This window comes from Nesoenas mayeri, assembly GCF_963082525.1.
Source record: "Nesoenas mayeri genome assembly, chromosome: 5".
Classification (NCBI taxonomy): Eukaryota; Metazoa; Chordata; class Aves; order Columbiformes; family Columbidae; genus Nesoenas; species Nesoenas mayeri.
Window position 1 is genome coordinate 30,248,818 of NC_137548.1, and position 16,670 is coordinate 30,265,487.

Genomic DNA, 16,670 nt, shown 5'->3' on the forward strand with positions numbered 1-16,670 from the left:
ACACACACACACAGCATAAACCAACAAATAAAACAATTTGGGAGATTTACTGACAGTATTTACATCAACCACTTAGATCTTAAAATGTTATCGTTTTCTCATGGAAATAAGTAGCTAATCAGAAAACTCTTAACTAGTTGTACAGCTAACATCTGCTTCTTCTCTCCAAATAAATACCCAGGAGACCCTGTAAAACTTTTTCCGGTATTTCAGTTATCAGCTCCATTTAGCTTACCAGTTCAGCCTCTTATACAATACTTACCCCAGATCCAGTGACATCTGCATTTACAACTCTAGTATTCTTTTAGTTTCCACCAGTCTCCACATTCCTTTCCAAATTTCATTCCATTGTATTCAACAGTTTGTTTTCTCCTCTCTTCTTCACTTATTTTTTTTTCAGTGCTCTGTTTTTGAACCAAAGAACTTCTCCAACAGTGCCTTCTTCAGGAGAGAAGTTATGGAGGCATGCAGTCCACTTTAAACATCATTTAAGCATCTGAAAACAGCAGAAAGAAAAAATTGTTTCACTTTTGTAAACCTGTCTTTAATAAAGAATATTTCACTACTTAGTAAGAATGCACATACTGGAGTCTGTATTCAATTGTAGAAACTGGAAAAAGTTCACATATTCTTAACATAAACAGATTCAGCTGAAAGTTCAGTGTTAAAATCTAAGTCTATATAAAGAATATGTAAAACACATTTAGACACAAGAACTACTCCTTGTAAAATCTGAGGTTTCTGCTCAAGTTTGTTAGTTGGAATAGACAATACATTATCTACATTTTGCAGATCATAATATAATGAAAATTAGCTTCTGGAAATGTTGATCCACTGTCAACAGAAAATATATCTGTTGGATAATGCTGCCATCCATAATGCATTTTTTCAAGTAGGGGGTTAGTGCTGTAACATTGTTAGTAAGAGTGAAAAAAATAAACCTAGTAGGTGGCAAAAGTGGTTATAAAACATCTAGATAATTTTTAAAGTATTGTACGGTAAACCTATAATATCAGGTTATTTAAATATCTCACAGAAGCAATCGCTAAATGATAAATACTTGCCTTTGAAGATTAGTGGACAGGTGTGATACTGGAGGATTTAGAGTAGGAAAAAAAGTATTTAGGGCATTACAGATGTGTGAAAGTAGTCCAGAACAACAAAAAAATGTAAACACTGAAAGACAACAGTGAAATCAGTACCAGGCCAGCACTGTTTTGTTGTAAAAGACAAACCATGCCAAACTGTTATAATCAAATTTCCTCCTCTTACAGAGCATAAACAATAGGTGTGATATATTTTGACTGATGAGCTTTCTGGCACAGTCGCATAAACCATTCTTTTGAACAAACAGAGCAAATCAGGCTGGAAAGAAAATATTAAGTCGACACAAACCTAGTTGGGTAATAACACCTGAAAAGTATGGGTGTGACACAATTCCAGAGGAATTGGTGCTTCACCCTACTTTATTTGGTCCTTTACTAATGACCCAAATAATGACTTTTAAACTTGTGGATTATACAAAAAGGAGATGAACTGCAAATGCCATAGAAATACTTGTGATTCAAAGTCAAATGATCCCAACAAATCGGTGTAAGAGCCTGGGTAAAGACGAGGGGTTTCTATACAGATACGTGTAATGAAGGATGCATGTGCAGGAATAATTAACTTCAGATATACAGAAATAGGAAGAAAATAATTATGTAGCAGAGAGACATCTGGAGCTTATAATGAACCATGCTCTGGATACAAGTCAATAGGCCAAAAAGCTGGACTGTTTGAAAAAATGGCATTAGGATGACTGATCAAAGCAGTAAGCCTGGAGGTATGCATGATTCGGGACTGTGTGAGGCGAAGAAAACAGAAAAATGTTAGTGGTAGAATGCAAAAATGGGTATCAGCCTGATTCAGTAACAGTGTCTTTGCCTACTTTTACATTTTATCTATTATTGCAGGTAGAGAAGGCAAAGTTTAAATGATAAAAAGCTGTTGTTGTCTTCAGCTGGGGCTTGGAAAACACCTTCTTCCACAGGCTCCTGTTCTGCATGGAACAACCTATGGAGTCCAGCAGAGATGCACAAGTAGAAGTGACCTAAGGAACAAAAGGTTTGTGTCAACTCACTTTCTTGCTGGAGAGATGATGTCTTCCTTCTGAGGCAGGGAGAAAGAAAGAAAGATGACTATCTTTACCTCCTTGAATTTGTGTGTGCTGCCACAGACAACAAAAATCTGCCTTTTTTTTTTTTTTTATGCCCTTAAGAATATAACTGATAGACAAAGTACATTTTCTTCCACTCTGACCTCAGTAAACAAAGAAGTTAACCACTGTACTGAGTCCAAAAGCTTGTGTGTGAATAAACTCTCAGTCTGCACTTAAAAACATTTAAAAAGGTTATCCATCACTTTATTTGCTTATGCATTCTAATGACTAATGATTCTCACGGCTAAAATGTGATGAGCTTTATTTCCAGTCTCACCTTCTACCCAGCTTCCAGAGCCTGCTGATTCTTACTTCTTTCTCTGCTTTAGTACTATTCTTTTATCCTTGTCAAAATAAACTATACTAATAAGTATACTGCCAAGCAACCTATTTTTCAAAATACCGATCCTGGAACTGGGTCCACTATCTGTCTCACAAAACCAGTAGTAATCATCTCATCGTAATCACTTGTGTTCTACTCTTTATGTAAATGTATCAGAACTAAATTTAGGTCAACAACTTTGACATAAAAACTAACACTATGTCAAAGAAACTGCCGCCTTCTAGAATATTCTCCATTGTTTAGGCATAGCCTGCATTATTCTTTACGGGGTATTTGATCTTATATTTTTTTAAATTAAAACATATGGACCATATAACTGCTTGTGTTGGAGAGCAGAAAGATAAATTGAAAGCTGGCTGTTCAAAGAGGACCAGTTATATCACAGATGGAGAAGAGCAGAAAGCAATAAACACTTCACAAAGGGGATGGTTCTTATTCTCAATGAATAGAACAGAATTCCCTTTATACAATGCAGTGAACTGAAAGCAAGAAGAAAGATTTTGGTGAAGAGTCAGGTATACAATACATGAGAACACACACAGACCACTATTCATACTTCATACCGTAGTGATACAGAGTAATTAGAAGTAACATTACAGCAACTACAGCCCGTGGGCAGCTGGGCAAGGTTTGCATAATGTGTTGTTACAGTGACATCCCCTAAACTGTGTAGCCATGTGCAGCAAACTTTTTTTTTCATGCAAGTTCATGTGACAGTTCAGGTACTGCTTAATTGATCTGTACAGGTGCAGTGAAACCTAAACTTCCAGAGGTTTCTCCAACTGTCCATGCACAGATAGGCTCAACCAGGCATGCACACTGTATCAGGTCACAAGGAAGAGAACAGACTGCTATGGATGGTCTTTTTCCCTCCCTGGCATCAGCACAATAATTCTCTCATCTGGAAGTATAATGAAATAGATGACATTTCATTCAGTACAACAGGCCAGGTTGTACTCAGGATCACATCATATGATTTCACTGAATCCTTTTATAAATAGCGCTTGTATATGACTGGCTGACACATGCTGAAGTCATCCTGTCCCCATCTATTCCAATTACAAAGGTGTACTCAGCATGGCCAATACAATAATCAAACGACTTGGTGACATACAATTTTTAAAAAAATATTGTAATCTTTCTTTTGGAAGAGAAACTTGTGCCCATGTTGGCATAGAGGATGTGGATCTGTAGGTGAGTCACAACCTATGAGCTATATTGCTAGATTTCACATAGATGAGAAAACCAAGGATATATAATTCTCAGCATCGCTACTGCTACTTCTCTTTAGCTATTTTAAGAGTTGCAGAAGAGCTTTAACACTGTGCATAGTAGCTAAGGTTGTATACCGCTGTCATTTTTCCACTCTTTCCCTTGAAAGCAAATGCCATCATGCGACTCATATTGTGAAATGCTCAATTATGTGAGCCTACAATTAAATATGGCAAGAGCAGGAGAGAGGGGGACAACTCACCACTTCTATTGCCATCACAGCCACATCTGCTTTTGCCACAGTAGGCTGTGAGGAAGAGGCACTCTGAGAGCAGTTGATGACACTTATGACAGTTTACTGCATTCAGGGATCACCTGAACAATGAAGCAAGGCTTCAGGATCTTCTAGGATGCTGCATGCAACAGGGGAGAAGTAGGAACTACAGAACTCAGAAAAAAAAACTACCACTGGCTACCTGATGTGGCTCTGGCCTTGCATTTGCACTTGAACTTATGACACTCATTCAGGGAGGGCACCTGGATCTTACCAGTCCTTCCTGCAACAGATTCACACATGGACCTCACAGTCCTCCTGTACTAATTCCTGTATAGTATAGCTGGCTGGGCCACAGCTTCCTGGGAAGCCTGCAGTAGTTCTAATGCCTCAGCAGGCTTTGACTTTGGAGTATAAATGTACATGCTCCAAAATATCCAGGCACCAAAATGTCTAGTATATGGAGAGCTGTTAAGAAACAGCCCGTCACAATGTTAACCAGCATAGCCAGGGTACACTACTGACTGAAACTGATTCATTCCTAACGAAATACTGCAGGCAACACCAAAATTAAGCAGGATTTTAAAAGGTAAAGCCAAAGAACATGGTTGAAGATGATTATTACTCCTCCTGCAATAAGAAAAAGTCTATTAAGTGGGACTAGCAATCATCTCACTCTAGAGTGCTGACATTTTCAGCAGATTGGGTAGTCTGTAGAAGATGCAAATAAAAATGCAGCAATTCCAAAAGAAAATACATAAAAGAATAAATGGATTTAAAAACTATACAGACAGTAGGGTACTGTGCATGTGCAAATCCCAGGGGGGAAACAAGCTGGTAATAGTAAAATGGGTCCTAACAACACAGCTCATCAAAATCAAACAATGCTGCAGCTGTATATTTGGTCAAAAAAAGCAATTTGTAAAGAAACAGACTGTAAATTTGATCAACCACTGTACTTAAAAAACATACATTTAGTACTGCCATCCTTACAGGTGCCATATATGTAACTTAAGAGTTTCTTTGTTGGTACTCAAAATAATTACAGCTCACAACTCCATTGCTTTCACAGACTTCCAAATGAAGATATGGGATAGGCTTTTTAAACTAAATGTTGCCTGCCATCCGTCCTGTTTGCACAAACTGATGGGGCTTGCACAGACCCCCGAGAGATGGGCTGGGTAACTCATCCTGGTGTTAGGTGGCTGGGAGCTCCTCCTTAGCACAGACTGTCCCTGCAACTGGAAGCTGTTTTAGAGAAGAGATGGGTGTGAGCCCTCCCCCATTTCTTCCCTCAAACCTACGGGGGCTTCTGGAGGAGTTGGCACGGTGGTGACCAGAGCAGCTGGGAGAAGCCAGGCAGAAGAGCCGGGGCCAGGCCGGAGCTCCCGCTCCACTGGCACTTCCCTCCGTCCTCGGGGGCAGCTGCCGCCACCCTGCCCGGGAGAAGCCACCGATGGCTGCCGGCGAGGATTTGCCTCCACCTGCGGCCCAGGAGGCCACACAGGACCGGGCGAGGCGGGATGAAGGCAGCTTTGAGGGGCTGCCCAACGGGGCTGACCGGGCAAGAGGAGGCTCTCCCCTCCCCTCCCCGGCACGGCAGCCCACTGACTCGGCCGGGCAGAGACCAGAGACGGCTGAGGTGAAGTCCCGCCGAAAGGGAACCAGCCGACCCCGCGTGGGCTAGTCAGCTCCTACCGCCTATTGGGACGCGGCCGCCGTTTGGTGGCGGAGCGGCGCGGCCCGACCCCGACTCGGCCCGTCCCAGCCGGGCGGCGGGCCCGTCCCGGTGGAGGGCGCGGCCCGTCCCGCCCCCGCGCCGCGCACAGCGCCAACAGCCGGAGCGGCGGCACCACCTCGGCGGCGCTGGGCTGGGTTCCCCTGTCGCCCTGCGCGTCTCTCTCGCCGCCTTTTCCTGTCTGCATCCTCCCCGGTCCTCTGCCCCCTCCCCCTCGTCCCCCTCGCCATTTTCACCCAAGAGGCGCTCGGCGGGACTTCCCTGAAACTTCGCGGGGGAACTCGCCAGGCGCCTCCGGGGCGGCCGCAAACTTTTCGCCGCGGCGCCCGGCTCCCCCCTTCCGTCCCTGACCCCTCTGCTCCGGCGGCGGCTCCGGCGGGAAGTTTTCGATGAGCACCACTCCGCTGATCCGGCCGCCCAGCCCGCTGCCGCCGCCGGGGGCTGCTGCCGGGGGCGGCGTCGCCTTCCACCTCCAGATCGGGCTGAGCCGGGAGCCGGTGCTGCTGCTGCAGGACTCCTCGGGGGACTTCAGTCTCGCCCATGTCCGGGAAATGGCTTGCTCCATCGTCGACCAGAAGGTAATAAGAACCCCAACCTCCCGCCGCCCCCCGAATCCGCTGCCCGTAGGCGCAGCTGGTGGCTGTGAACTTTCCTCTCCCCGGCCTCCCGGCGGCTCGGTTCCGGGGCTAACGAGACCGATCTTAACTTTTCTGCGTTTTCGTCTCCTCTGCTGCTGGCCCCGCTTCCCTCACCCCGGCCCCTCGCTCTTCCTCTGTCCCCCCCCATCGCCGAAGAGGCTCGGTGCGGGATGCTCACTTGCGAGCTTGACTTTCATTTTGTTGGCAATGGATGCAATTAGCTGTACTAATAGCTGTTATTAAAAACAAACCCCAGCCGGATCTATCTGCCTGCTTTTTAATGCTGCGGAAGAAGAGGGGGAGGCAGAAACCTGTCAGCTGCGATGGCAGCGCGGCGCCCTGGGGCAGTTTACGTGTTGTCCCGGCCTCGGCTGGGAGAGAAAACTTTCCACTAAAAAAAAAAAAAAAAAAAAAAAAAAAGCAAACAGCAACAAGGAAAAACCAACCCCGAGAGCCCAGGATTCAAAGCGGCGCGCAGCGCTTCGCACTCCTTGCCCGGTGGCGGGCAGCCCGGCACAGCCGTGAGCTGGGGCCGGGGGAGCAGCGCCCTGGCCCGGAACTGCCGACCCGTGGGACGGCGCTGGGCCGCGGAGGTGGGCGCCGCGCCGGGGGCAGAGGGCTCTGCGGTGCGGGCTGGCGCTGGGTGCCAACCCCGGGAGCTGGCAGGTGGCCGCGGCGCAAGTGGGGACTGAGTCAGCCCTCGCTGGCAGCAGCTGCGGGCGGCGGTGGGTCCCTCGGTGGCAGGGTGGGGAGCGTTGGCCCCGGGAACAAAGGTGGCACCGCTGCGGGGGTGGCACTCGCCGCTGGTCCTCTGGAACGGTGGCATCGCTAGGCACAGGTCACCAGGAGTCTGGTAAAATTCGAGCAACACGCTAAAATACACGTCTCTTGCAGCTGAACGTCTGCTGTCCTTTGCCTTTTCCGATTTCTGTGTTTACAATCATGTTGTAAACTAAAATGAAGTTCTACTTTATCAGTGTTTGCTGTGTGGAAGACCCACATAAAAGTGTCAGAGTGCTTGCAAAGACCAAGTTAAAAAAACCCAACCCCCAAATATTTAGGATGGTTATATTGGAACAAGTTGGGCTTTTATTTAGGATGGTTATATTGGAACAAGTTGGGCTTTTTTCTCCCCTTGTTTTTTCTAGTGTAAAATAATTTCAGGCAGGGATTTTTTTAGGCTTTTTTTTTTTTTTTTTAAGTTGACAGCCTTATCTTACATCTTACATCTGTTTGTACATCACATCAACTGGATAGCAGAATATTCTCTTTATTTGGTCTTTTTTAAGAGGAACTAATGAAATATTTTCAAAAAAGTATGAAATAAAATACGCATCTTCATTTCTAAATTTTCTATTTTTCTTAGTTTAAGGGTTATCTTCTTTCTTAAATTAAGTTCTGAAGAAAGATGTACCCTTCTGTTTAACATTACGATATTTCCTTTCAAAGCTAGGCCAAAACTTGTTACTTGGTCACATATGCATCAGAAACAACTTAGATAGTTTTAATATTTCACTGTTCATAAGTTGTTATGCTAGCAATAATGGAAACATTAAGATTGTTGTATGCATTGTTTATAACCCATTTCATGGGTTTACTATAAGCTTGAGTCTAATCCTAATTTCCTAACAATGTACCATTGTCTGAAGAAAATAAAATGCATTGGCTTGTGCTCAAAAGTCAGACTCGTTTGAGTAAGAACTGACATAAAATTTTTGTATGCTTCCATTTTTTGCAGTTTTCTGACTACATAAAAGAGAGAATCATTTAGGTGCTTGTCTGCAGGGCACGCTTGGATGAAGAACTTTTTTCTAGTCACAGTTTCTCAGAGCCCAAATGTCTGCTTTTCCAAGGCTGTTGAGAAGGAAGTGGTGCAAAGAAAGGGAAAACTGGAAGAAAGATAGGCTTTGTGGTGTGTGGGTGTTTTTTTTCTTGTCTGATGTGTTTGGTTTTTTTTGTGTGTGTGTGTTGTGTTTTTTTTCTTCTTTCTTTCCAGGTGGTGGCCTGTGCCTCCTCCACTCCGCAGCTTAATTTGTATGTTATTTAGTCCTCAGAATCTCTGTTTGAAGCTTAAACCGCCAAGTATCTCTGTATACACGACTTCACTAACACACGTTGTTTCATTAAACATGAGGGGATGGTTTGTATATACAAAGTTACCCAGTATAGTGGCAGGGAGCCTCTTTGAAAATATTAAATGATAATTAGAACTGTTATGAGGTAACTTTTTGTGTGGTGTAGATTAATGATTTTCTCTTTTACTGAAAAGATTTTAAGTATTGCTTACTGTTCATTTTGTAAGATGTATCTGGCTATCGCAATCAAGCAGGAGACTATACTGTAAACAATATTTTATTGAAATCTCACACTATTTGCAAGTTTATTTAGGTCTGTAAAGTAGTGGCCTACCAGCTAACAATTTTGTCCCCAAGTCTCTGTCTCATCTGGGTTGCTTAGGCAGTGTATAAGGTGAGAAAAATGTGATTTTGTTTTTTTCTTTGGCTGTCATGTTAGACTGCTAAAATCAACTCTGTGGTGTGCTGTGAAATACTTAAGCAGTCCTCTTGTACACAACTTTATTTTTAGGATTGTGCTGGATTCTCTTCACTATCAGTATCAGATGATCTGTTTATAGAGAGGCTCTTCTGTGGTAATGTGGGTATACCTGAGTCAAGATATTTGTGACCCTTATTCTGCGCAGATTTATACAACAACTTAATGTAGTGCTGCTCAAAATTTATGTTAAATTGAACTAAATTTTCTCAAAGTTTGCAGAGTAGAGCATATATAGGCCAGAGTAGGATGTTAAAGTGGAGAGGTTATGTGTGTATGCGTATATATATTTATATATGCATGTCTTTATATATGTGTAAAACCACCATATCTCTACATCTTCATATGGTGCTTTTATAGGTAAAGAATATATAATATACACATGTATGCACATATATAACACTTATTGCTATGTATACTTCAGAAGTTTATATTTAGATATAAAAATGTATTTGCATATATTTGCACTACTGGAATTTTAAACAGCATCTGAAGTGCAAAGGTTAGGTTTTCTAATTTTGGTAGAGAGTATAATTACATTAATAGTCTAATGTATATGATGTGAAAAACATAATGAACAAAGTAGGTCTCTTTCTCCAGTGTCCCTGAGAGGCATTTTTTTCAGGAATTTCATGGGATCACGGAATGGTTTGTGTTGTAAGGGACCTTACAGATTGTCTAGTTCCAAGGCCACTGCCATAGGCAAGGACACCTTCCACTGGACTAGTTTGCTCAAAGCTGTGTCCAGCCTGGCCTTGAACACCTCCAGGGATGGGGCACTGACAGCTTCTCTGGGCAGCCTGTGCCAGTGTCTCACCACCCTCATGGTGAACAAATTTCATCCTGAGATAGTTGTATGGAAATTTTCTTAACAAATCTGAAGATGAAATAGTATGTACCCGTTTTGGGCAGAAATCCAAACACATTTAAATCTGTTAAGAACTGCTCTGAAGACAAGAAAATTTGATTCCTTTGACTTTGTGTGTTTTGTTTGTCTTTCTTAGAATCAGTGACATGAAAACTTTGAGACTTGTTCACGTGGGGATATTTTTTCTTCAGTTGAAATAGAATTTTAGCATTTAAATGATCATGTGGTTGACAAGAAATGAGAATCAACTGCAAAATGTGTGTCAGTGTTTGATTTCTAGGCTGACTCTGCCACAAGAACAGTGGGAGGATATTGTAAAATACAATCTTTGTTTTCTGAAAATAAGTACTTTGAATTATTGCCCTTTTTGGGTTATCTGTACACAATAGAACCACTTCGCTAGGGTAAAAGTGTAATGTGAAGCACACTAAGCAGGAATGTGGCATATTTTTAATTGTCTGGAATGATCATGTTATCAAAGACTTTACCAGTGAAAGGCAAAGGAAGGAATCTTTATGCAATTTTTTATACCAATTCATGCAATTTTAATACAAAGGGGAAAATGTTATTTATATTTTCTGTTTGTTGAAGTTCTTTGTCATCATTATACCTTGCATAAAATGTCTTGGGCTACTGTAGTAGCACTGCCAAATTTTGAAAACTTTGAGTTCTCAAGTAAATAAATGATGCAATATTATTTGACTTGGGAATGTGGATTTTATAGTATAGCCCTTAGGTCAGCCATTAAGGTCACAGAATCATAGAATAGTTTGGGTTGGAAAGGACCATCAAAGGTCATCTAGTCCAAGCCCCCTGCAATGAGCAAGGACATCTTCAACTGGATGAGGTTGCTCAGAGCCTCATCCTGGCCTTGAATGGCGTCGGCTGTTGGCTTGCCTTTGTCATTTGAAGGCTGAGAAGTTTCAATCAATAGGAAACACAAACAATGAATACAGAAACAAAATTTGATCTGCATAGGCCATGTGTAGTTTAGGCTGATTTATAAAAGTAGTGTTGTATATTGTTCACTGGTTTGGATAATTCTGAAATTTCACAGTGAGGGGAAAAAAAAGTAAGGCAGAAAGTAGGCCATTTCAGGAGGGGGATGGAACCAAGGTAGTTCAAGTGGCATACTGCAGCTGGAATACTGTGCCTGTAAGTATTCAGTGTTAAATTAGGAAAAAAATGTCACAAATCAAATGAAGAGCCTTTTTAAAGTATTCTTGTATCTAATCTGTCCCTGAGAATTAAACCAAACATGTTAAGGAACAAATATGCATCCACTTGTGCTTCTGGTTGTCCTTGGTATGAGAAATCTAACCTAAGTAAATAAAACAGAAAACAATTAAGCTTAGTTTTGTTTTCTCAGGCTGGAATCTCTAAACTTCTGGTCTGAGCAAATAAAGGAGCTTTCCTAAAGGTTGACCTGAAAATATGCTTAACCTTTTCTGCAAGGGTTTCAAGCAGCCATGGAAAACATATGGGGTTTGTTTATATGGATGATGTATTTCTCCCCCTCATCCCCACCGATCTACAAACTCTCCTAAAATAAACAAGAGCCTGGTGGCAATGAAATCATTTCCTTTGGAGTGGGATGGGGACTCAAGGTAAATAGTGTACTAGAAAGAAACATTTTTTGCCTTGGGATAAACAGAGAAACAGGTTTTTACCATGCTGACCAAAACTGATACATCATCAGTCAAATACATGGATGTAGTCATTTCATATATTCATTACATTTTGGCTGTAGTCACAGTCTTCATATGTTCTGGAAAAGTTAGTACAGATAGGTATGTTGTTTATCAGTTAGAGTTACATTCTCGTTGAGTCTTTAACTGGTGTACAATTGTAACAAATTGTTAAACTTTCTTACCTCAAATGAGTCTTTCTCTGCATGGAATGCTTCCTTCTGTCCCTGCTGTGGAAACACCAAGTTAAACTTCATTTAAGGAATGTGAGGTGCCTTGTCTTTGTGCATGTAAATATATTCCAAAGTGAAGGGACTTTTCAAGCAATCTCAGTCTTATAAACTCAAGTGAGACTTTCAATGTTTACCACTTTATCTTTTATTGACTTAACATTTATTATTCTCCACCCTGGAAACTGTAAGTCAGTATATGTAACAGTAGTTTGTAGATTGCTTAAACTTACTTTTGGAGCACGTGTGAGAAAACACCAGGAAAAGCATAACTTTGATGAAAGGGAGTCAGTGTGCATTGGTTTAAAGAAACTGTAGGGTTTTTAAGAAATGCTAACTTTGTTATCTATCCTGTCAGTGCTCCAGATGAGGAAAATTGATCTAATGCCAGAAACTTACCTAGAGCATTTGAGAAATTCCTTGCCAAAGATTAAAGGCTATCAAATGAATTCTCACAAAATAAGATGGAGCTTTGAATAGAGGACAAACTTGTAACCAAAGCAGTTGACATTTTGATTTTTAAAGGCATTGTAAAAGAAGTCTTTCATTGATCTTGTGTTAGTCCCACTGATGGTTGCCCCAGGAAATATATGATTCCCATAATTATTTAAAAAAAGTAGAAGATGAATAAGCCTACCAGATGCTTCTCTCATTGCCAATGAGATGAAGCTCTATTGCCAGAGAAAGAATGGATTTTATTATTGAAGTTGCAATGCTTCCAGACAGAAGTGCATATGTGGACATAGTGTGACATGTGCTCAGTGAATCTGAAATACCTGAAGTCTGACTATCTGTCCAGCGTAAGACTTACTGGGCATAAACCACAGGGGTGGTCTGAGAATGCCCAGTAAGCCCTGTGTGTCCTAAAGGGGTGGTGGGTTTACTGCTTTTATGTAGGTGATCTGTGCTGTGGGATGCGTGTGAAATCCCTGTATGGATTTGTGCAGGCTTTGTCCACAGGTATTTTCCCATGACTTCTGGAAATTCCTCATAAACACCTCAAACTATTTGTTCTTCTTATCTAGTGTTTTTTTTTTTGTTTGGTTGGTTGGTTGGGTTTTTTTTGGTGTGTGGTTTTTTTTGTTTGTTTGGGTTTTTTTTGTTTTGTTTTGTTGTTGTTGTTGTTTGTGTGTCTGTTTTGTTTTTGTTTTTGTTTTGTTATTTTTAATGTGTTTGGAGAAATCTGGCCGTGTGGTTACCAGGTGTGTTATACTGTGGTTATCTGCAAGGAAACAAGCACACTTGAAGTCTGTGTATTGCTACTTTTGGTTTCTTATTTTACTGTATTTTGTATATCAAAGTATTTCAATGAAAAACTTTTGCCAAATGTATGGTTTTATTTATTTATTTCAGTGACTCTATGCTAGCACTTATTTATAGGACATCTTTGGATTTTTTAATATATGTGAAATTAAAAATTGCAAATTATAAAGACAAATTAACTACAGTGAGACTGAGTGTTGTCTGTCTCAAGTAACCTGGGATAAATGCATGTGTAATTTGTATTTTTTAAAAATTACTTTTGTGCAATGTTGTAGGCCATCACTAACTTCTTGACTTTGCCCTCTGATTGACATCAGAGAGGTTTAGGTTGACATTATGTAGTATGTCTGCAGTTATACAGATGCAATTAAGTATACAAGTTAAATCTTTTGTTTCCAAAGTATTTGTCCAAAGTATAGGTGAATTCATTTTAGCTACCCAGTGCAGATTTCTAAAGGCTCTGCACCTGTTGGGAAATGTTTTGCTTCTGCCTCTGTGTACACAAGTATGTGCCACAGGCTGATCTTGTTTCTAGAAATATTTGATGAATCCTCACCATACAACAGTGTTGCTGTATATGTGTCTCTAGACAGTGCTGGCAATTGACTTGTATTTGGCTTTTGCTGCTTGGAGGAGGACTTCTCTTTCAAATTGTCTTCTGGAGCTACTATATACTGCTTGCATAATGTCAAGTTGTCAGTTTTGGGATAGATTTGAAATCTGGTTTAAAGTGTGTTCCAGTAAAATACTTGTTTCACTTTTCAGTTTCAGTGTCAGACTTCAGTGTCTCTTACACAGAGTTGATCATAGAGGTTCCGCTTGAAAGGCTACCTGAATATAGTTATCATGTCTCGTTAACTCCAAAAGAATGTGGGTTATATGAGAATAAGAAAAAAAAAGACCCATTTAATTGAGATATCTTTTACCCCATCTTTGACAGTGATTTTTCTTTTCCGTATGTGTTACATTTGTTGTGCTTTACTGCTATGTGAGAGGAGACTCCTCACAGAATCATAGAATCACAGAATGTTAGAGGTTGGAAGGGACCTCGAAAGATCATCTAGTCCAATCCCCCTTGCCAGAGTAGGAACACTTAGATGAGGTTACACAGGAAGGTGTCCAGGCGGGTTTTGAATGTTTCCAGAGTAGGAGACTCCACAACCTCCCTGAGCAGCCTGTTCCAGTGCTCTGTCACCCTCACTGTGAAGAAGTTTCTTATATTTAAGTGGAACCTCCTGTGTTCCAGTTTGTACCCAATGCCCCTTGTCCTATCGTTGGTTGTTGCTGAGAAGATCCTGACTCCATCCTCCTGACACTCACCCTTTATATATTTGTAAACATTAGTGAGGTCACCCCTCAGTTTCCTCTTCTCCAAGCTAAAGAGACCCAGCTCCCTCAGCCTTTCCTCATAAGGGAGATGCTTCCCTCTTCATGGCTCTGTGCTGGACTCTCTCCAGCAGTTCCCTGTCCTTCCTGAACTGAGGGGCCCAGACTCTTCATTCAGTGCCCTTCTGTGCTTGGCTGGTGGGGCACTTGTTGGGGTAAGCTTGGATGCCCAGCATGAACTTTTCAGTGCTCTGCCCAAACATCACCTTTGTTTACATTCTCCTAGCTTGTTCTGTCCCTGTGAATGTCTAGGATTTTGCTGATCAAACCAGATTTCTTTTACAGACTTTGAACTTTCTTCTTCTTCATACAAGACATTTAGTCCTGCAAAATGATCTCTTTCTTTTTGGGACTTTCCTTTTAATTATATCTATCCATATAACAGTCTAAGAAGATGGCAGACTTGGTGTCACTCAAAAACTGTGTATAAAGTCAAAATTACTTAGATATATCTGTCTTTGAACTTTTAAAGTATAAAACCTTCAAGTATGCACTTCAAGTCAGCTACTTCATGAAGGAGATTTTTTCCTTTCTAAATCCTCTACTAGTTTTATCTGCTTCAACAAAGTGTGAAGGTTGGAAAGATAGTGTAGTGTATCACAGTAAAATGTAGAGGTAATACTGTGGACATGTTATACTGATATATACATAGACATAAATTTCAGTGTATATCGTCTCACTTTCTTTGTGGGTTCCTTTTGCTTCTTCCTTATAATTCTGTTTTCTTCTTCAGCTAAGGAAAACTTGGTCAAAAGGTAAGCTTTTGCTTCTCCCACCACGCAAAATTTATAATGGTATTGTGATTGTCTCAGTAATAGTCTGCTGTGTATGTGCCTCTTCTGCAGTCAGAATCAGGTTGGAAATAGTGTGAGGGCATTAAAGCTAGAACACAGTTGATTATTTGGGTCAAATATAAAGTTTTGTTCTTTTTTAAAAAGGTAAAAAACATTAACGTACTTAATCTAATTTGGCTCTTGGCTGTTTCCTAAGAGAAGAGGTGAGTGTTAGAAATAGATTTTGTTAGCATCATGTCAGTTGCAAAGACACAAACAGGGACACAGCTGGGACTAGGAGCATCATTCTGGCTAGGAGGCAATTTGCCTAAAAGATGCTTGTCCTTAAAAACAGTGACTTTCACATTGCCTTATCTTTTTCCTACCACCTGAGAAAGCCTTTCACATAAAACTAGAAATTACTAATGTATGTGGACCATAATGTTAATGTAAACCGTGGGCTCCCTCTTTGCAGCACAATAAATTGTGTAACATATACCCTTATTTATGTATGGATGCTGGGCGAGGGTCTGTATTCAGACTGAAAACCCTGTAGATCCTTGGGCCACAAAAGGTTGTTTATGTGACTTAAACTTTTTAAATTGTGGTTTTGATCCATGGCAAGGGGTGAAGGAAACCCCACTGACAAGGAGTACAATGTGTTATCAACACTATTTTCAATCTAGTTTTAGTAACTTTCACATTTTGGTTGGAGTTTGGTTCCCCTTTACATCAGCTTTTAAAGGGTTGCTTTGCAGGTTTGCTGTCAGTTTACATGCCATGACTCCAGGTGTGCTAATGTTGTAAGTGCTGGTCTTATCTGTCTGAGGCTTTAATATTGCCACCCAACATCAACTACATCTAGGAAACTGGGAAAATTATGCACTGAAATCAGAAAATGCAACCTTTCAGATACTTGCAATATGTAAACTTATGAATTTGTTCTGGTACATTTATTATGCTTACCTCTAAAAAGGAGGAATGCAGCAAAATACGTAGAATATGAGTAGGAGTCTGTCCAGTTCCAAACTCACATAGTTTTCAGTGCATTTTTCCCAGAGAGTTGGCTGTTCTACACAAAAAAAAAAATAGGAAGAAAAAAAAGAAGTGGAGTGAAAATTGAAACAATCTGGTAAGAGTCTGTGTGTGTGCTTGTGTGGGGGTGAGGGGACTAAATTAGGAGAGAGGATCTCTTCATTCTAGACTGTATTTTTATCCTAATTTCCCAAGAAAAATTAAACTTTGAATGTTATCCATTGCACGTAACAGTGTGTCTGCTGGCCTGTTTGTCACATGAAGCTCCACAAGGCATTGTAGCATAAAGTGTTCAGGTAAACAGCTAACAGATTGTTAGGCAGAAAATATGGTAAAGTCAAAGAATTTGGGAAATAAATACTTGTGCTTTACATCTAGAAACTTATCTCTAGTATATCTTTAGTCTGTGTTTATGATCATGCTTTTTGTTTTCATGCCATGTGAACTTGACCCAGAGAATTAGATACAG

The 16,670-nt window shown here is 40.9% G+C and overlaps 1 protein-coding gene across 2 annotated transcripts in view; it reads left to right on the forward strand.

The window, feature by feature from the left end:
• Positions 1–6,156: 6,156 nt before the first annotated feature.
• PRKD1 (protein kinase D1) overlaps positions 6,157–16,670 on the forward strand; it is a gene marked incomplete at both ends in the record, with an annotated part of 133,424 nt that continues 122,910 nt past the window's right edge. For both annotated transcript variants that reach the window (XM_080346118.1, XM_080346117.1), the window contains one exon: positions 6,157–6,345. In XM_080346118.1, coding sequence (XP_080202244.1) covers positions 6,157–6,345 — 189 coding nt within the window. The remainder of the gene's footprint in view (positions 6,346–16,670) is intronic.